Source organism: Channa argus, chromosome 3, assembly GCF_033026475.1.
Source record: "Channa argus isolate prfri chromosome 3, Channa argus male v1.0, whole genome shotgun sequence".
In the NCBI taxonomy this organism is placed as follows: Eukaryota; Metazoa; Chordata; class Actinopteri; order Anabantiformes; family Channidae; genus Channa; species Channa argus.
The window spans coordinates 20,409,423-20,431,302 of record NC_090199.1 but is presented as its reverse complement, the minus strand read 5'-3'; the positions used below and the strand labels follow the sequence as shown (position 1 = coordinate 20,431,302).

Here is a 21,880-nt window from a genome sequence, read left to right as displayed (position 1 = left end):
ACACACTCTTATACACTCTTTTCTATCCATGGTTTAGAAAAACTATCAAGTTTACTGTCAGCTTGAAGATACTAGAGGAAGACTTCTATCGGGCTAATATACACTAAAGTCACTACACACTTTGCAATATTACCTGATAAATGTGACAAAAAAAATGAATCTGCTCTGGGTCATATGTGGTGGACGAGGGTTAAACACAAATGCAACATGCCCTGTTTAAATGTTTCAGATATTTTCAGTAATTACTCATACATTCTCTTTAATCAGTATGATAGCCTGAATGTATCAGCACTTGATGTAATTGTACCCTTCAGTTTCAATAAATCAAATTTTTTATCATTATAGCAAAGACTCCATGTAAGATGAAACAGTTAATACGTCTGTGATAATAAGATGTGATGTCTCTCAGATGAAGATTTTAGGTTTTTTTTTACATTCTTAACTGATCCTGAGGTGGCATAAGGAAAATGTTTGTAAAATAGAACTATGGGAAACTGGTGGTGTTTTTGATGATTATCAATAATGATAGACATTTCAGTGATACACTTTCTTATTTATTTATTATTATTTATTAACTACATACAAAACTGTTTAGTTTATTACAACCCATTAATATTAAAACACGTTTGATGCTGAAGTCATCTTCTGGACTGAGAATGAGGCCGTCTGACTTCTGTAATGAACAGCATATAAATATTTAAAACATATAAGCAGTTTTGCTCATAATATGTATCAATTTTTGTTATAGTCATGAATAGAATGGAGAGGGAAATGCACACATTAGACTGTTTTTTATGTTTAATCTTAAATAAACTTCAGAAAATTGAATACTCTACAACAAATTCAAAATATATTACTCAAAGGTCATTTTTGAAAAGCAAAAATTAGTTAGGGTAATTAGGGTAGTTAGGGTAAGTATGTAATAATTCAAAGCAAGGCTTATAAATGTAAATCATGAGTAGGTGTTATATGAAATTAAACTTTCTAAAAACTATGAGAAAAACTTTCATAAATACACAAATAGAAATACCAGGGATTTCATGTGGCCAAAAGTCATCACAGGCTGGACACCGCGGTTCTGCTCTGCCTTTAAAGTATCTGGCCACACATGGGTTGTGTATTTTTATGCCACATGTAGGTTTCTCACAAATTTGGCACTTCCAGGGGGAAAAAAAATTAATATAAAAAAAAATCAGATTAGATGCGTCATACATGAGCAAGAGTAGCAAAAATTATGCTGTTTACAAGGTAAATAAACAATGTCAATTATAGAATGATTTAGTCACACATTTATTAATTTATTGGACTAAAAGCAGTTATAATTACAAAATGCCTAGTAAAGATATATTTATAGTAAATAATAATACTAAGAGTCTCTTAAAGAAATTCCCATAACATTAACTGTAACTTATAGATTTCTAATAATAATCCACACCACCAGCCACAACATTAAAATCACCTGCCTAATATTATCACCCATATGCTGCCAAAAACAGCTCTTAACCCATTATAGTATAGACCCCACAGGATTGCTTAAAGGTGTTCTCAGGTATCAGGGACAATGTGTCGGTAGCATAAGTTGCAATGCGGAGCCTGTAGACTAGACTTTGTTTTTCTAGCTCATCCCAAGAATCCTCAATTGTAATGAGCTAATCGGTGATGTTTAGCTCAACTGTCAACTGATTTAATGTTGTGACTGAGCTCTCAAGCTCTATCAAGCTAGTTCCCTTTTATTCTACCTGGTAATTATAGCAGTTTAAATGTGACAAAGGTCATTCAAACCCTTGAGAAAAAGGAAACATTTACCTGAAAAGCGATGTTGTGACAAATGTGACACACTTTGACCTGGTCCTGATACATTGTGCGTATGTAGGGCTCCATCTCTATGATACATCTGGTGGACAAGGTGTATTCACCGCGTTTCTACATTTATTAACAGAAACCATGAAACACGAAATAAATGAACAGCTACCGTTTCAGAATTACAGGCCAATGGATAGAATTATAGAATTGTAGATTTCTGTCTATAACAAAGCATAGTGTACAATACAACTCATGAATAAACTTGTGATTCTGTGTTTTACCTCACTGAGCCATTTGTCACTAACAAGTCTATTCAAAAGATGCTCCGTTTCACTCTTCTTCAGCTTTTTGGTGGTCATCGTGTCCGCACTGTTCAGAATATCAGTGGAAGAGGCCTTGCCATTCTCTGTGTTCACAATCAGGTCCATCTGAGTCAGAATAGCTCACGTTAGACAAGAGCTTTAAAGAGACTTAACACTCAATTAGGTAAACTGACAGTACTAAGTTGCATTTTTTGTGTCGCTCAGTCTTTTAGATCAAACGGTGTTCTTCTGTGTACTTCTGGGCAAGATGCAGTGGGTGTTGAGAAGAATCAGCCCCTTTCAAAACACATTTTATTGTTTGACAGTCTGAAATGGAAAAAAAAACAGGTCTTCCCTTCAAATTGTACAGCAGAGCTAAAATGAAAATGGTCAGAGAGGCTACAAAGAGGCCAGTGACAACTTTTAAAGATTTTGGGGGCAAGTTCTATCATTGTGTGCATATGGCAACAATATCACAGTTACTTCACAACTCTAGCTTTTATGGGAGCTTGTAAGAAAACAGTCCCATTTAACCTCTGCCAAAGAGCATGTGAAGACTGAAATGGAAAAAGGTGCTAAATTCAGATTAAACCAAACTTTCAGTGGCCTCATCAATGGTTCATCTGGTTTAAAGACAGCACAAGTTACCATCCAAAGAACAACACACCTACAGTAAAGAATGGAGGTGATAACATCCTATTGTGGGTGTTACTCTTCAGAATGCCTTCACACAAGATTGCGAGAAGGTTACAAAGCCAAAATGACCATACAGTGGTTATTGTTATGGTCAGAGTCTAAACATCAATCATATTGAAAATCTGTGGAAAGACAGGAAGACTGCACTCCACCAGCAGTCACCATCCAATTTGACTGATTTGAATAGCTGTTTTAGGGATAGGGGAACATGCTCCCTGAATTATTAACACAGTTGGGTAATCCTTTTCCAAACTAGGTTATCATATCGTTTATTTCCAGGGTGATTCCAGAGTATATTGTAACCTGTATTGAGTAAATGAAAAAAAAAAAACTTATTTGTGTGTGTTTTAATTAAGGCAAAAATAAAAACAAAACAAAAAACAACAACAAAAAGTGAATGCTTCAAAAGGGAAGGAATCTTGTCTATAGCCACTGTAAGTGTGCGTCAGGTGATGTGTCAGAGTAAAAATTGACATAATTTCCTGTAAATGTAACTCCTGTATATTTAACTGATTTTTTTAAAAATTGTCAGAATTTCTTGTGAATTTAACTCACTGTTTTCCTGAACAGCTCCAGCTCATTATCGGCATAATCTGATGACATCCTGGTGACATCAGTCTCAGCCATGTTTACCTGGAGAGGAGTGAAGTGGCTGTATGATTAACAATGTCTCAACATTCATTAATGCTAATGTTTTTCTTATTTTGTGAGGTTATTAATTAGTTAACAAGTTTGCAACTTGTAGTTTTTTTTGTAGCTTTTCATTATTCAAGTCCATAAATTCATGCAAGCAATTCTTCTGTGATGTTTATTACACTATCCAACCATAAATCCATTTAAAATTGTCACAGATTAGAAAACAGGCCTGACCACACAGATCGATGGATGAAATGAAAGTGACTAACCAAAGCATAATATTGTTGACCGTTGTCTTCAGACATCCCTTTCCGAATCTGCATGAACATGGGCTGCAGCTTTGAGTTTATGATATCAATAAACTCATCTAATTTGTCAGGGACATGCTGTGCTGGAAAAGTAACAACAACATAAGACTTATTTATATAGAACTGTGTAAATTATATCTATATATGTGTGGTAATTGTGTTAAATTTTCAGTGGGACTGGGGTGGATGTTCCATTGAATACAAGGTGGCATGACCTCTGCTTTAAGTGCTTTTTCCCATCCACATGATTTTGTTATGCAGTTTCACTGCTAGAGAAAGCAGATTAAAAACCTATTTATGCATTGAAATGCAGAGAAATTGGCTTATTGGCAGAGAAACTGGATAGATAGAGAATTAGGTTTTCCCCAAATCCCTACCCCGATTTCAGAAACCATCTTGTCCTTTTACATGACAGTTAAGAAATCAGCTTTTGTGAAAAAATGACTGTAATGACTGGTTAGTCCACTGAATCATGAAAATATTGTAAATATGTAGTCAATATTGAAAATTCCCATTACATGTTATTTTTGTTTTTTCTGCTCAATTTGGAGATTTTAATTTCTATTTACAGTCATGACCAAAAATATCGGCACCCTTGCAATTCTGTCAGAAAATGCAACCCTTCTCTCAGAAAATTGTTCCAATTGCAAATGTTTTGGTATTCATGTGATTATTATTTCTGTTTGCACTGGAACAACAAAAAACAGAAAATAAAAACAGAAGAAAAGTCAAACCTGATACAAAGAACACACAAAAAAAAGCACAGACCAAAATTATTGGCACCCTTAACTTAATATTTGGTAGCACCCCTTTGGAAAAGAATACCTGAGCTCAATAGCCCTCTGTAACCATAAATGAGTTTGTTACACCTCTCTACTGGAATTATGGAACGCTCCTATTTTGCAAACTGCTCCAGGTCTTTCAGATTTGAAGGATGTTTTGAGATCTCTCCACAGGTGTTCTATGAGATTAAAATCTGGACTCATTGCTGGCCATTTCTGAACTCTCCAGCGATTTGTTTGGAACCATTTCTGAGTGCTTTTTGAAGTGTGTTTCTGGTCATTGTCTTGCTGGAAGACCCCTGACCCCTGACCACTACGTTGCGCCCCAAATGTTATTGGTAATCATCAGATTTCATGATACCGTTAACACAGTCAAGGTCTCCAGTGCCATAAGCAGCAAAGCAAACCCAAAAAAGTACGTTCTCCCAGAAGGATTCTGGTTTTGTCACATAAGTTTTGTCAAACTCCAGTATTGCTTTTTAAATGCCTTTGTGTCAGCAGTGGTGTCCTCCTGGGTCTCCTACCACAGCGTCCCTTTTCATTCAAGTGGCGACGGATAGTGCGAGCTGACACTGTTGAACCCTGTGTCGGCAGATCAGCTTGAATGTGTTTAGAAGTTAATCAGGGTTCTTCATCCACTGTTCGAACAATCCTTCATTGTAATTTTTCATTAATTTTGCTCTTCCGTCCATGTCAAAGGAGGTTAGCTACACTGCCATGAGCTATAAACCGCTTGAGGATATTGTGCACAGTGGACACAGGAACATTAAGATCTCTGGAGGTGGACTTTTGGCATTGAGTTTATCCATGTTTTTCCACAATTTTTTCCCTCAAATCCACAGACACCTCTTTACACTTACTTTTCTCCATGGTCAGTGTGACGCACAACACAAAGGTTGAGTCAACTTTTCTCCATTTTAACTGGACGCAAGTGTGATTAATATACTGTATTGCCCAAACCTGTTACTTGCCATAGGTGTGTCTAAATAAAAATTACAGTAGCATCACATGCTTGAAAAGCAATTATTTCTTACAATTTTTACATTTTGTCCAGTCCATTTTTTACTACTTGTGTGAATTTTTTACACTAGTTTTTTACATTTTTTGTGTTTTTTCCAGTGCAAAGAAAAACAATGAGCACGCGAATACCAATACATTTGCAAAGGGAACAATCTCCTGGGAGAAGGGTTGCATTTTCTGGCAGAACTGCGAGGGTGCCAATATTCTTGGCCATAACATTAATTTAAAACTCACAATCAATTGTGAGGCAACTTAGTGGCCTGAAAGTTACCTATTTCCAGATTTAAATTTCGGTTTCAGATAATTTTATTTTTCTCAGAGGGAAACTGCTCCAGTTATAAGGATGACATTTATCTAAATCAATTGCTAACAGGACATTTTTTAGAGATGAAACTTTGTCTTATTGTTGAGGTATCTGCACATACCTTAACTTGTTGTGACTCCTCTCTAATTATGCAGAGGAGCACTCTGATTTATTCTGAATTAACAACATTTTTGACTTTTCATAAAGTACATAAATAAAATTACTCACTATTGTGTCTTTCACAACAATGCTGATAAAGTGTCCTTGCTTCGTGTTCATCGACAATGCCGTTAACCATCATGATTTGAAGGAACCTTCGATGGCTGTCTCCCATCTGTCGTGACATGTCTCTCAGCTAACCTAGACACACAAGACATGCACACAAAATTTGGAGAAATGTTTTTTATTTAAAAATGCGCGCACACACACACGAACAAAGCAGCTACTACCAAGTATCTGCAAAGAGTAAGGCAAGTCCTGAGAAGTCAGCTGAATGGAACCAACAGAAAAAGTCCAGACAATTAAAACCTACGCCCTCCTGATCATGTGGTACCCAGTAATAAGATGGCCATAAGAAGAAACGGAGGCCACTGACATCAAGACAAGGAAGCTCTTTAAAATGCAAGGAGGGTTTCACCACAAATCCAGTAAACTGACACTGTAGGCTAAGTGGAAAAAACGAGGCTGAGGATTAGTGAGCATCAGAGCAACTTGACGGGATGAAACAACCAAGGTCCATGAAATACATCAGGAAGAAGCCCCATGTGATGACGTGCTTAGTAAATACCTCAGGCAGCAGACACAGTTCTTTTTTACTAACTATCATGGTTAAAAGACTGAGCTAAAATAAGACTCAAGCCAGTGATTAAGCGCATTGTACCAGTGACGACGACAACAACAACAACAACCACATTTTCTAATTGGTCACATATTCCATAGTAGGTTAATACTGAGCCTATGATTTATTGATACCGTGTGGAGCAAACAGAAGAGTATTTCCCATGGCCATGAATTTCCTTTAAATAACGTCAGTGGCTGATTATTCTTATTAATCAGCGTTAGCTAACTTCCTCTGGTAGCTAACCCCTGTAATCATGGATTTGAAAGCATTACGGTTGAATGTCTGCGGTCTTTTGTAATATGCTTTAAACAAAACTATTATTGTATTTTCTGGCCATTAAGATGAAGAAAGTTAAAATAGCGTTGTAATGCTTCAACCTCACTAATTTAACCGGAACTGTTTGTTAACCTGTCTCCACACGGAGCTCTTGTCGGCTAATAGACCTCGGTTATTTCCATTTGCTTACTTTTACGGAGCATCGCAACTTAAGTGTTTTCTGAAAAGCCCTAGTTAAGGTAAAATAAGTCTAAATCAAATTTACCAGCTTTGATTACTCCACGTTAACGTTTCGCGTTTTGCTGTTTCCTTTGCTTTGTCTCTTCCTCCTTCTCCATCCTGAAGCCCGTTGTTCAAAATGATGATGAATTACCGCCACCTGCTGATCCGGGGTTGAAATCACACGTCATATCTCAGCGCATTCTCACCTTTTTTTAATGTTTTTAATTTTTTTTGTCCTTTTGGCTCATCCCGTTAGTTCAGGGTGTAGTAATTAAGACAGAAACACTGCAGTTACACGATACACACATTACACGAATTAATTATTGTATGAATTAATGCATAAAATAATTGCGAAGTGATTACAATATAGCCTATTATTAAGATTATTTTAATACAGTATCATAGCATTTTACAGCAGCATCTAATTTAATATTCCTCTGCATTAACCCAGTTTATCTGAGGGCCTAAATTAATTGTTTGATTATTATTAATATTATAAACATAAATGCCTTGGACAGATTATCCTATTTCTAATGGTTGAGTACTATACTTCCTTCTTCTAGCAACTAGCAACTTCTATAGTTTGTTTTATTGTTTTTTCTATGTATTGATTTATTCCTGATTAGTAGATTAATGTGAAAAAAGTTTTCAAAAATCTGTACATATCTGATCAAAAGCACATTTCAGATAAGTACAGGTTATATTAGATTCTCACAGGATGTGCTACAACACTGTTATAAATCATGTACTTTTTTTTTACTTAAGTATTGATTTTACTAAAGTATATTTTCGTTTGAGTATTTTTACTTTATACAGTCTTCATCCACCACTGCCTGAGCCTGACTCAATGTCATTTGGCTTTCAGGGTCCTCCTAGTTTTTTTGTTTTTTTTTACTTACGACTTTTCAAACAATAGCAAAAGTTTGGAATAAAAAAAAACAATCATTAGAGTTTAATGTGAGTGATAAAGTGAAAAGTATCAGGCTGACTGAATGACTCTTATATTCCTTACCATATATTTCTAAACCTCATGTGTAAACAGCATCAATAGAATTGTCTCTTATGAAATGCCTGTAGAACTAATCATAACGTAAGAGATAAAACTATGAAGCATTAGTTGCAATAACAGAAATATGGGAATCGGAGCACTGTAGGTAAAGCAGGACATGTCTTATTTGGAGATAAAGATGTAGCTTAGAGAATAGTTTTACAGACCGAATATACTGATGAACAGAGTGGGGATGGGGGCACAAAGATCACACGGTATTATAAATTCCTGATTGTTATGATTGTTATTGTTGTTGTTATTATTTCTTTGTTGTTTAAAGCTTGCACATACTGCTTCCCATGATTAATGTAATAAAGAAGTTTGGAAGTCAGCTGTTTGGAGAGAGTAAGAACAGAAGTAACAAACTTTCCTTGTTTCCAGAAAAGTTGGGACGCTGTATAAAATAGAAGAACACAATTAAATGATTAGAAAAAACATTTGCTCATTTAGCATTTGATGCCACAACATTTCATAAATGCACCAGGTTTCATTATTTCTTTTTTTGTAAAGCAACTTTTCTGGTCTTCTAATGAAACAAAATTTTATTAGTTTATATTTTCATAACATTTCAGTTTGTGTTCGTACTAACAATGTAAAATGTTTGTAATGCAGTGACTGGAACATGTGACTGGGGTTAAGAACTGCACTAGGTTGTTTTAAATCCTCTGATAGAGTTAAAATGTTTTCATGTTAATGAGGAATCTTGGATGCACACACAAGTTAGCTATGATGTTCCACAGGACTCCGTGTTATTACTAATACTTTTGAAAATATTGTTTTCTTCTAGGTAATATTAGGAAACACTCCATATACTTCCATAGCTATGCACATAACACCCAACTGTGTTAAGAGAAAGTGAGTTTTCAGTTCCAGTGACAAAGATTAATTTAGATGATGAGTTACTGCTAAAAACTAATATCTCATTTCATTTCATTCATAGTCTGTTCAATTACAAGAAAAAAGGCTGTAGCTGACACGTCAGAATAATAGGATGGCAACCAACCTACAATGATGCTCTGCTTCTCCTGGGGCCAGAGGGTGGTGGAGTTGCACTTGCACTTGCTGCACTTGGGATCTTCAGAAACTTCATCAGAAAAGTGATGTCTGTGAACACGGAGATTCTTGTTCTACATCTCTGTCTGAAATGCAGAAACAAATGTAGAATAGTAAAATAAAACCGTAGAAAGCAAACAGATAACACACAACAGCACAGGCAGTTAAAACAACTTATCATAGTCTGTCATAATACACATACATCCTGAGTAAAACCAGAGAGGACAACACCAAGCAAAGTTTCTAGTGATGTAAAAACAGAAAGTAAAAGGGATGGTATGCCGCAAAACCACAACATCTCTAGGGGATGTCCAACCTTTGTTGCATTTTACGACCCCTCTACTATCTTTAGCACAATGACCATATTGACATTGTAGGAAAGAAAAAGGGAGAGTTTGGTGGCCAAACACAGAATCAGCACAGTGATAGAAAGTCTGACAGTGGAAAAACAAATGCCTCAACTATTTTTTTTCTTTTCTTCTATGCACTTTTTCTGTATCTCAAGGACACAAACGGTAAGTGTAGATCCCCTGTTAATGTTTTGCATCTCCGCCATTTTATGCAAAGCCATAGTTTACGTCAGAAAATACAGAGAGCGCTCGGTTATTTTGAGGTGACTGAGAATTTTGATATCTTGTTAGTAAACAATGTCAAAAATATTTTTCCTTCTGTTTCAAGGTATGTGTGGGTTCTTTGAGACTGGATTTTATGTTTTAGGAAGTCTTGGCAAGTGAAATTTTACTTGTTTTGTTGGCAGAAATTTTAGGTTATTTTAAGTAATAGTTTCCCTATTTTATTACTTTTTTCTTGTTTTTGAGAGTTAAGGCGCTGCAGTGCACCCGTATACATCTCTGAAAGAACATAGAGGACACGCAGGCATAGACAAAGAAAGACAAAGAAAGAGACAGTGATCGTTTTCATTTCATACCCTGTGGCTCAGCTTGGGTAGTACTTTACCGTTTCCTCCTCTTGTTGCTGCTCCGGGTAGGTTCTCTGTTGCATGCTGGGATAAGATGGTTTCTCCTAAACTGCTCTGTCACTGCAGAACATTAGAAGCCAGAAATGTGGATAAGCCATAGCTACGTTTCACAAAATCAACAAGACAACGAGTTTGAAGCAATTCTGTGCTGACACAAACACAAATATACTGACTTAAATATACTGAGTTATGAACATTGTTCAGTGGCTGTTTGTAGAGACTGGATGTTTTATGTAAAGTCTCTGCTTTTCTATTTTAATTGTTTGACACGTGACTATGAGTTCAGATCTTTTCTTGTACACTATGTTCCTCTCTCACCTTTCTCCAAAGCAGTTTCCCAACAATAGAGGGATCCAAATGTTGTCATCCTCAGTTATATTGTGTCTCCATATCAATCTAGATTGATATGAATGAATGATGAATAACAGCCATGTCACCTAGAAATAAAATCTATTTAAAATAAAAACTAAACTTTTTTTGTGGGTAGCTGTAGCTCAGTTAGTAAGGCAGTTGTCCACAGACCACAGGGTCAGTGGTTCAGTCCCCAATCCTGTCCATATTTCAAAGTGTCTCTGGGCAAGACACTGAACCCCTAACAGCCTATTCCCATCCCCAGCTGTGCAGTGCTGGTCCAAGCCCAGTAGAAATTGGGGAGGGTTGCTTCATGAAGGGCATCCAGTGTAAAAACTATGGTATGCGGACAATGATCCTCTGTGGCGACCCTGAACTCACGGGATAAGCTGAAAGTACAAAACAAAAAAAACCTAAAATATTTTATAGACAAAGATAAAATCTGAAATGAAACTTAAATAACTTAAAACTAAAATAAATAACAAACTGAATGGAAAACGAAAAGAAAAACTAACAATGTAAACATGAAACTATAATAACACAGGTTGGAGACTTACTCAGATAAAACTGTGCAAAGGTAAAAGTGTTTCTGTGCTGAGAACAGATGTCTTGGATACAGCATCACAAAACTGGCACTGTGGTTATTTTATCAAATGAGCAAAGAGGGAAAAAAAAGTGCTGTTAAAGATGTAAATAAACAATTTATAATTATGTTCAGATCTGCATACAAAATACTTGAGACACTTTGTAGATTTTAAATAAAAATAGAATCATAATGACTGAGATAAAGACACATAACACACATAATTTTTTTTAAAATATGTGACAATACCAAGTCAAACTGGAATTGAAACCTGCTTAAATCAAGGTATTTCCCAGCACACGCATCATCAATACTGTATTACAGTAATGTGAGCTGTGCAGGGAAGTTCAGTGATTACATTAAAGTCAATCAATACAGTGCTGCTTTGACATGAGAGCTCAGCTGTGTCCAGCTGTTAGATTAGAACTTGTCTACTTTTGTGTGGTCCTAACACCCTGACATCAGCCGATCTAAATCTGTGCAAACTGACCAGCTTCATTGAACCTTACTATGTCTATTTCTTCAACTGTTAAATAGATAGAATGTGAAGTTTGACTGTGGAGGAGTAGTTTAAATGCAGCCGTGACATCAGTAAATTAACCAGTTTTTCTATAGAAATTGTTGAAATTGGGTGATTCAAACCTGGTCAAATATATTACTTCTTACATACCTAAAAATAATTTAATAGCAATAACTTGAATCTGAACTCAATGTAACATTACTCTAAACTGTAAAGCAGCAACATCATGACAGTTAGCGGTGATTACGGTATATTATGGCAGACATTTTAATGTACTGTACCATGTGAAATTTTAGCAGCGGCACTAAAAGCAGTAGCCCAAAAACATCTATAAAGTGATTATGACATGTATTTAGGAAAGGTAACAGTTTCTGTGAGCAAATACAGAATACATTATAATTTGTGCTATTTATTCTATGTTTTACTTTGTTTTCATTCACACATATTTGCTGAAGCACTTTATGCCCTGTATGTAACTGAACTGTATGCTGTATATATGCACTGTAATGTCACTCACAGTCAATGTCACTTTACTACCCTCCATTTAGACCTTTAACAGGATAAGTAGATTGGTTATTTTAAGAAGAAAAAATTATCATGAGGTTCCTCATTAAACATCCCTGATCCACATATTAATCAACATTTGATATTATTATGCCAAGTACAGTATATGTCAGATACAGTTTCAGTACTAATAATGCACTGCTTGTTCTGAGGTTGGTTGTTTTGTGATTATCAAAAGTGACAACAAAAGCAGATTTATTCTAAATGCTTTATTACCCTAAGAAATTAAATAAGATATAATACAAGGTGTCTTGAGCCTTTGATTACAATATAGCCTATTATTAACATTATTTAAATACAGTATCCAATGGCATTGCATCTTACTGCAGCATCTAACTTAATTTTCCTCTGCATTAACCCAATCTATCTGAGGGTCTTCATCAAAAATTTCAAGTTCAAAAGGTGTCTTGTTATTATAATGGTGAAGTACTGCTCAGCGTGTTTCAGATTTACACAAATTATTTGTTTTGTAAAAAAGGGGAAAAAAAAGGTAAGTGTTATTAAACAGTTCCCGTAGTTTACAGTAGATCAGATTTACCTATAACCTGACATTGCCTAATTTATTTAAGATGGCCAAATGTCTGAAAAAATGTCTAACTAGTGTTTGGTTACTGCTCTAATAAAAATCAACCAATAGACTTTGACCGAAATGTGTAGTAACGTATAGTAGATCAATCCTTACTATGTTATCAAATTACTACCTTACTGCGTTTATTCAAATTATTTATGTTTGTGTAAAAACACCAGTTTTTAGGTTGTTTTCAAGAAATTGGTCAATAGGGAATTTCAACAACTTGATAAAATAAAACAATGCAACCACTTTTCATCAAAAAGCAGTTTAAACTCCATCAGGCTGATGTAAAGGTCTCCTAAAAACCCTTCCTTGTCCTTGCTTCTATTTTTTGTTGTTGATAAATTATTATTTTTTTTTATTTTATTATTATCAAGGTGAATGCCTGGGACAGATTATCTTGATTTATTGATATGATATTCCCAATGATGACATTCATGTAAGTTAAACAACCTTTCAAAGTGAGCAGGACATTTAATGGAGAAAGGTTGTTTCCTTATATCTGTCCAGTAAGACTGGGGCCTTTCTGAGACAATAAAGCAAGGACTGGACAATGATCTCAGTGACTGGAAATACGAACACAGACATCAACAATTTAAAAGTTTAAATTTATAGTGACACACACTTCACTGCATGGAAGAATAGAAGATTGGGAATACTGCTCGAAGCTATTTATACTTTCTTTCAAATGTGTTAACTTCATCAACCACTCAGTTCAGGTGCACTAACTGTGAGATAAATCCTGGGGGAAAACAAAAACAAAAAAAAACTCTTTTTCACCACTGTCAAGTCCAAACTGGAAAATCCAAATGTGCATTGAGAATGATCCACAATGTGAGCAATTCTTATGTAGTAGGACAGTTAGATATGTCTCACTCTCCCAGTTTTGGCCTCCAGTTGCAACTTCATCTTGCTCTGATCTGATGCAACTTCAGTAGTTTTTAGGCCAGGTCTGAGCAGATAGGAAGTTTGTTTTTAGCCCACAACTGCCATCACCATCTTTCAATTTTTCTGAAGCGCCCATTGTTGACTCTGTGCTTTTCGTCCACTCTAATGTCTTTATCCTTTTAGTTGGCAGCAGCTGGCTGAGAAAACATCAAACCTGAGGACCAAACGTAACATGCAGAATAAATAGATGATGAGGGCACAAAAAGGAACGACGTGTAGATTCAAACTAAACCATAAAAGCAGCTGAAAACCACTTGTTACCCCCCCATGGACTGTCTGGATATAACAGCTGCTACTACAAATGATGTGTTGTACCTTGTGTTTTAGTGGCTGGTCGGAAACTGTCCATGCATGTTGATAGACTGTTGCAACTTCTCCTCTTTGGCCCTTCTGCTGTGGCAAAGCTTTGAAATTAACACAAAACAGTGAATACATTTTTACGCTTCTAATGTTATACATTATAATCTACCTCTGATAATGTTTAGGCTCAATAAAGACAAAACATCACATTTATCTTCATATTAAGAGCTCTCACCGTTCTCTTTTCCATAAAGCTGGTCAGGAATTCATCTATATCTGTGCGTCCCTCCAAGAAGTTTTCAGCTGTCACCTCTGACTCCTCTTCTGCCTGGTGGGCTGCCACCTTTAATCGAGCCTGTAAAGTACTTAGACTGCAACTCTGGAGAGGGAAAGATGGGGAAAAATAAGAAACAGAGAAGTATTTAATGAAATGTTCAGACACATTCAAGCTTGTTTTGCTTTCCTCAAACTCTTCTTATTTCCATCTTTTCCTTCCTTTGTCTGACAAGATAACAACATTGTGTCCTTTTGACTTCTTTCCACTGAACTCAAAACTGACTTATTCCCTCTAAACAGTGGGTTGTCATACGTTTTAATCCAAAATGGGAATGTGGTCAAGATAAGATCAAACTTTACTGATCCCACGTCAGAGAATCACTTGTTAAGCAGCTCACAGGGACAAAACTTAAAAACCAAACCTCTGCATGATGAGAGTAGACTTTTACCTCACTGAGTTCATGCTGCCTCTGCATTTTCGTCTCAAAGGCTGACTTCATTTGAGTCAACTGTTCGTACTGTCAATACAACCGAGAACACAACAGTAAGAACTGGTTTGTTTTGAATGTACATAGAGAATGTTCATAGAGATGTGGTATAAGAACTAACCTTGAAGAGCATTTCTTGTCTTTTTCCTTCCAGCTGGGGCTCCATCTGAAGGTTTTTCTCTGTAAAAGAAAAATAATGTGCACGTCTTTGTAAAGCTCAAGTCAGTTTAAGTTTCTCTTTCATGGTCGACCTTTGAAGCAGGGGATGAACTTACTAGCCATGTCCACTATACTGTTGACCAGCTCCCCTTTATCACTAGCAACCTGCTTCAGCTGTGGCAAACTCACAAAGAACTCCAGTAACACATCTTCATTTTCAGACATATCAGACAACTGGGTCAAACTGGGGTGAGGAGAAGAAGAAGAGGGATAAATTGGCAGACATATTCCATTGGGTAAGTGAGTATTAAAACAAAAAGAAAGAGAAAACCCTAAAGTTTAGTTTAAAAACAAGTAGATAATAGATGACTGTAGATAATAATAGTATAATGGAATACTTTACTTCATGTCACAGAGTTCAGGAAAGGACTCAGGAATCTCAGGCATCTTGTACATATGTCCATTTTGTCCAGCCTAAAAGAGATGTAAATATAAGAATATACTTTCATGCAATTATAACATATTTTTCAACAAATCAAATTTTTACGAAACTAATTAAGTACATTAGCTCCAACTTCGTTTCTACTCAGAATATCTGCCAATTAGGGCAGCCATTTATTAACAATAAAGGTTACTTAATATACACATAAAAGATTAGATTGAGTTAGAAACCTAACCCTGATAGCTAACTGGGCTCATAACTACTATTGAAAATCCAAGCATGTCAATTTCAATTGCGTTCTTGCGTTTTCTTTTCTCCTAAATTTTTCGAATACGATTTTGTTAAGCTGACTGTTAAAGTGCTTGACTCAATATTTGTTTTTCAAAGTACTGGAGCTCGGCAGACTTGACACGACATATGATGAGAACTTGTTTCATTTCATTACATGAGTACAGAACCATCATTGTTGTACCTGTGAGTCTCCAGTAGGTACAGGTAGGGGCAGGTCAGAAATCAGTCCATATGGGGCTGGAGCTCGAGGGGGCCCATGAGCATTATCAACCCCTGAGTGCGGTGTCGGAACTGGGCCTGGACCAGGAGGAGGCGTCTGACCTGGACCCACATGGCAAGGACCATAGTGGTAAGACTGAGTTGGGAAAGAAGAGATTCCTGGCGGCTTGTACATGGAGCTACAATATAGCAAACAAAATAAGATTATTTACCTAAAACAATTTTATATGACATATTCTACAGGAAATTATAAGATTTGTTGTATACAAGCTGGGTATGGTTACTTGAATTACTATGAATACAAAATAAAAAAAAAATAAAGACATAACAGATAGTATTGCACCAAATTCTGATTACATAAACATTTTAATATTTTGAGAAAGAAATGGGAGATAAATGTCGAATATTGTCCATGAATGTAAGAAGGTACTTACAATGGAAAGCCAGCTGGGCCAGCAGTCCTCAAGACAGGGGGACTCTTCCAGAACTCATCAAGCAGACTTTGAATAACCTTACCTAGATCAGAGTGCATCCCAAACTACAAAAACACACACAAAAACATAAACTAAATACCAGCATGACAGTGCGAATACCACAACAGGTACAGCATGAAATAAACAAAACTTATTAAATTAAATAAGGGGGTTTTCTTTATGAAAGGAGTAAATAAGTATAGAACCAGGACAAGGAATGAAAGATCTTGCAGTTAAATAACACCACATCTGCTTGCAAACAAGAATCTTGTGAAGTATGCAGTGTATAAACAACATATCACAGATAATGGCTTGGATGCTAAAACATCAAACATAAGCTTGGTACTGATAATTAGAAATCTCCCCTTTAAGGTTGCAGTAGAAGGACAGGGTCTGTGCTGTTAAATCAGGATCTTCCTCTGACACGTGGGTCTGAATCCTATAAAGACCTACTATTTGGCTGGGGAAATCACCTTGCTTAGACACACTCATTTCCGTTTTGTTCATTGTTGTGAAATTTTGATATTTTGGAAACTACTAAAAGTAATATTCTTTCATTTCCCAATATAGCTAACACAGCAGTGACATAATTGTGAAAAACAACAAATATATTTGTTGTTTTTCACACCCTTGCATTCTTACTTTATATTGTAGAGTTATGTTAATGCTCCGGACACCAAGACAAATTCCCAGTACTGTTAAGTGTTGTCAACTGTGCCTGGCAATACAGTTTTCTGATTCAAATTTTTCTATACTTGTTATATGACAGATGGTATTGATATACACACACACACACACACACACACACATAAACAGTAAAAGAAAAGCTCATTGGTATAAGATATACCAATGATCTCTTCTAGGTAATTACTTACATTAGTGATAAGTGGACTTGTAATGATGCTACCATTATTGCTGTCGACTAAATGATGACCAACAGCGGGGTAGACACTGACCACCGGCTTATCCTGAGGGAACTGAGTAGGTAGGACACTGAAAGAAAGAAAATAAACAAAGCAATTTATACTGTAACAACTTTATTATTCAGAATTCTCAGTAACTGAATATAAGACAAGATGATTAATACTTTCATAATGTCTTATATTTATTTATACACAGCCCTCAAACGGACGAGCTGTGTTTCTCTGAAGATACATACAAATGTCAATAAAGAACTACAAAGAGGATAATTATATGGGTAACTGTAGGTCGCAGAGGTTCACAGAGAAGCCAATGTGCACACCTCTCAAATCTTGACAATGGTTTGTTCAGACCCATGTATCGAGCAAGATGACTGGTTAGTGCCAAAAGAACGGAGGCTGGGATTCAAACTCAAATGAAACAAACAGGAAAAAAAGACGAGGAAAGAGAAAGTAGCAATATAGTGAAGATCTTAACCTTTCTTGTCCTTCCTCTCTACTTGTCTTGTGAAAAGAGATAATTTTATTGTAGTTAAAAGTGTAATGGTAATGCCTTGGATGTATTTTCATTAATAAAATGCTACATTTTCCTCTATTCAAACACCGTCACTGTAAGTTACATTACATTATTAAATCTTTGTACTCTTAAGTGCTTGCTTCTTAAGAGTTTGCTTCTGATTAAGTCATTTGTTTGGAAAATAACAAAAGGAATACATCTACAATACCCATTTGATATTTGAAACAAGTGCATTTGAAATAACAAAGAACCGCTATATCATGTAGTTAATTTTTCGACTAAAGTAGGAATTCCAACCACATACATGGCTTAAGTACAGACCGAGTGTTGAAGAAGGCTGCTTTGGTCCTGTCAGAGTGTAAACATGTACTCACATGTTAACACTAATGGTGGAGTTGTTGACTGTGAATGGTATTCTGTATTCCACATCCTTCTGAATCTCTGTGAGGCTGTTGAGAAACAGAAACAGCTGAATGCAGCTATTGGTAGTACTGTTAAATAGTCACGATCACAACGTTTATAAAATATATTGTTCTTCCGTCAATGTTCAAGGAAATCCTAAACAATTTAGAGAAATGGATTCACAAAAAATTACAATTGAAACGTTGATCCTCTTAAACCAGTAACTACCTTTCAGCAAGAGAGTGTAGCAGTGTGATGCTAACTGTGTAAAAGCCTAATATTCAACAAAAGTTACATGCTGGACTTTTAGATAGATTTGTTTCTTTTTTTCCCCCCACACAGTTGCAATTTATAAAAGCCTTCCAATGTCCAAATCAGTCATTTTTGACAGTGCTAAGCTATATCTGAACTCGTGAGAAACAAGAAATTCAATAATTCAAAAGTTATACTGAAACGTTTTTAAAAGATCTTATAAATAATAGTAGTAATATCTGGTAAATGAATTCTGCCCATCACTGATCCCAGCATTTATTGGTTGGTTTGCATCTCCACCTGTGACATTAGCTTACTGCAATGCTATATACTGTTTATTGCAGTAACGTAAAAACAGTCACTGAGATGACAGAGCTCCTTAGTAAACAACGGCTTATACATTAATCTCCGCATCTAACTAGCAAGCTCCTTCCAAAACCAGGTGCGTGACAAGTTGGCTTGGCAAACGCTGGAACTGTCACAGGACACGGTCAGCCACATACTACTTGTGTAATCGACCCTAAGAATAGACACTGGAACTGACACTGCCTCGGGCTCGTTTGATTAGCTACAAAGCTAACACAGCTAGCTAAGTTATTTAACGTTAGCTATGAGGAAACGTTAACAAACATTAGCCGCTCATCGTCACCGCAGCGATGTCAGTAGTTGTGGGTTCACGTCAAACCATGTGACTCATGGCATTTAGACATATTTACAGAATGTAACACACTAAGAGGTTACGAGTATAAATTACTTCACACTACAGGGTAAGTCAGGTGGCTAGCGGCTAAAAGTAATCATATTCAACATGTTCTAGTAAGCCGATAGACTAGTCGGGAGTCATCGTGGTGGTCATGAAACTGATGCAGCCTTAATGTTAACAAACTAATACGTAGCACCGAAGTCTGATGTCGATGTCCGGTTGTTGTTCATATTGATGTTACCTGGGATGAGCGGCTTTAAGGGACTCGATCTGCCGCTGTCTTTGTTGCTGTAGGCTGTTCAAAGGAGGGAGCAGTCCGGAGCCTTTGGACACGGGGAAAAACCAGTTCATCCTCTCCTGGCGAAACAGCGGCCTGGAACTTGGTGAATCAAAAGGCCGAAAACAGACGAAGACGAAATGGAAGAGAAAGTGAGCATGAACGGCACACGGTGTGGAGATTTGTGCTGCTAACCCCCGTTAGCAGATTGACTACCTACTCGATTTGCTCTTTACTTGTTACATTACAAAGTCAGATTACGTCTCCTCATGTCTCAGATAGAATTACAATTCCGTATAATCTTAAATACTTTTTTTGTAATTTAGCACTGTCATTAATGTAACAGAAGCGAGACAAATTACAGCTACAGAAAGACAACAACCTTATGAGGAAAAGCTTGATCAACTTATTGACGTGTTACGTCACGCAACCAAAGTCACGTAATGCGCAACTTCCTGTTTCAATTGGTTTCCATCATATAATTATGTCTTAAAGTAACACTAAGCACCTGACATGTGACATTTATAAAACCTCTGTCTCAAAACCACATTTCATATCAGAACAAGTTATAATAATTTTTCCAAAGTATGTACTGCAACAACTGATTTAATTTCCTTCCCATCTCATCTGCTGCTTCATTATGCCATATCATGATACACCACCATGGGTAACAAGACAATACAAACGCCCATTTATCAATCTAAGAATTTTAGAATAATCTCTAAAAGAAGAATACTGATTTGTGAAAAATATCATGTGAGTCATGGGACAATCCTCCTCGGTCAGAGTTCCTCTCTGCCATCAAGAACTTCCCTCAGTGGCTCTCTCTCCTCCATTCAAGTGAACTGATTCGATTTTTGCGGTTCAAAAGTCAAGGTCATATATAACTCAGAGCCACCATTTTTGTGTATGTGATATTTCAGCACTTGTTAGTGAATTTCTTTTTAATTTGCATCAAAGGTCCACAAGGATAAACTGACTAAGTTTTGTTGGATGGAGGTCAAACATCAAAGTCACTGTGACCTCAAACATGTCCCATTCTTGTGGATACAATATCGCAGGGAATTTCTTTAAATTTAACATATGCATCCGTGTTGCTTCAAGGATGAGCTGCTATGGCTTTGCTATGGGATTTTTGGATTTTCACTAGTCTTGACTCTATTCTGAAATGTCCCTTGAGATTTATTTGTTATATAAATAAAGTTGAACTGAAAGTTATATTAAAACATTAGCAGAACTGTCATATTACATAGTGAGGAATCCCAGAGCTGTTACATTTCACTGTACTTATTCATTTTAGTTACAGAAATGTTTATAGTTTATCTGAAAAATTGCAATGACATTAAAATAACTAAATGTGTAGGATACAGATATTATTATCAACCATCTAGCAGATAACATATTAATTCTAAAGTATAAGCATCAAACTCCAGTTGTGAATCGTTTACTATTCATCTTCTTTCATATCTCTATCAAAACAGATTAAATACAACTTTAGTTTACTCTGAAAGGACACTAAACGTATCCAATTGTTGAATTTAGAAAATACAAAATAAATGTAATTAATTACGCTAAATATATTAATCATTCCAAAAAGAAAACTATCTATCAGTAATTTAAGTTACGTTTGATATTGAACAATACTTTCTAACCACTCTGATCATGTTCCTCCCCTCAATGCCCCACACGGAGGCAAAGAACGATCATCAATGATAGAGAACGTATGAAATGAATCATTATTCTCCATCCGCTTCACGCTCAAGAAGGAACATCACGACTCATCATCGTGGTTAGCGAGACCAAACACTTTAGAAACACATTTCTCAAGTCACAAACTATAGAAATGATCCCTGAAAGTATAGTCTTAACTCCTCTACCGCGCGACAATCACACCCCATTCACAAAACAATCATTGTCACTCAGGGGTTCTCCGTGTTGTCACGACAAGCAAATAACACCGTGCAACCGTCACAAATCAAATCAGAACTTTATATTACTAATATAGCCGTTTTTTTTTTTTTTTAAACAATTAACAGATTTTCTTTCCTTACCCACAATGCTTTGCGAAGAGTCTCGGAGTCCTGCGTTTCACCCATTAAGATGTTTCACAACTTTATAACAAAAGAACGTATAACTCTGCTTGGAAATTACTAGGGGGACGATGCTAGACGCATTTAAACTCGACGCATTTAAACTTATCAAAAATAGCGTTAGTCGTAATTTAATTGGCAATACGTGACGGACGGCACGTCGTTTTTAATATTCCGGAGAGAAAACCGGCAATGAAGTAGTTCCGTTTACCACTACGACACCAGATCCGTTTAAGGTCCCATTCGACTTTCGGGGGGAGTTGT

The 21,880-nt window shown here is 36.2% G+C and overlaps 2 protein-coding genes and 1 non-coding gene across 3 annotated transcripts; all 3 read right to left on the bottom strand.

The window, feature by feature from the left end:
• Positions 1–541: 541 nt before the first annotated feature.
• On the bottom strand, positions 542–7,379 carry nsmce1 (NSE1 homolog, SMC5-SMC6 complex component). Its single transcript, XM_067498520.1, has 8 exons — positions 7,234–7,379; positions 6,080–6,211; positions 3,707–3,828; positions 3,357–3,434; positions 2,085–2,231; positions 1,807–1,923; positions 1,031–1,157; positions 542–673 (listed from the first exon to the last, which is right to left on the bottom strand). Exons 2-8 carry the CDS (start codon positions 6,195–6,197, stop codon positions 639–641), a joined length of 744 nt encoding a protein of 247 aa, XP_067354621.1. The 5' UTR covers positions 6,198–6,211; positions 7,234–7,379; the 3' UTR covers positions 542–638.
• A 5,609-nt stretch (positions 7,380–12,988) lies between these two features.
• Positions 12,989–19,966, bottom strand: vps37a (VPS37A subunit of ESCRT-I). Its single transcript, XM_067498519.1, has 12 exons — positions 19,491–19,966; positions 18,267–18,341; positions 17,331–17,448; positions 16,417–16,520; positions 15,945–16,161; positions 15,434–15,504; positions 15,147–15,274; positions 14,993–15,051; positions 14,833–14,901; positions 14,343–14,486; positions 14,123–14,211; positions 12,989–13,961 (listed from the first exon to the last, which is right to left on the bottom strand). Exons 1-11 carry the CDS (start codon positions 19,598–19,600, stop codon positions 14,131–14,133), a joined length of 1,176 nt encoding a protein of 391 aa, XP_067354620.1. The 5' UTR covers positions 19,601–19,966; the 3' UTR covers positions 12,989–13,961; positions 14,123–14,130.
• A 1,210-nt stretch (positions 19,967–21,176) lies between these two features.
• Positions 21,177–21,392, bottom strand: LOC137124716 (small nucleolar RNA U3). The gene has a single exon (XR_010914027.1). It is a non-coding gene; the product is annotated as a small nucleolar RNA U3 (small nucleolar RNA).
• Positions 21,393–21,880: the final 488 nt, after the last annotated feature.

Bases quoted from the DNA above. Each gene is read 5' to 3' on its own strand.
- vps37a (XM_067498519.1), bottom strand. From the start codon at position 19,600: ATGAACTGGTTTTTCCCCGTGTCCAAAGGCTCCGGACTGCTCCCTCCT. The intron at 18,342-19,490 runs GTAACATCAATA...GTTTCTCAACAG, and splicing joins CTTAAAGCCGCTCATCCCAG to CCTCACAGAGATTCAGAAGG. The intron at 15,052-15,146 runs GTAAGTTCATCC...TTTCTTTTACAG, and splicing joins CAGTATAGTGGACATGGCTA to AGAAAAACCTTCAGATGGAG.
- nsmce1 (XM_067498520.1), bottom strand. From the start codon at position 6,197: ATGTCACGACAGATGGGAGACAGCCATCGAAGGTTCCTTCAAATCATG. The intron at 3,829-6,079 runs GTGAGTAATTTT...TTACTTTTCCAG, and splicing joins TTGTTGTGAAAGACACAATA to CACAGCATGTCCCTGACAAA. The intron at 2,232-3,356 runs GTGAGTTAAATT...ATTCTGACTCAG, and splicing joins TGGAGCTGTTCAGGAAAACA to ATGGACCTGATTGTGAACAC.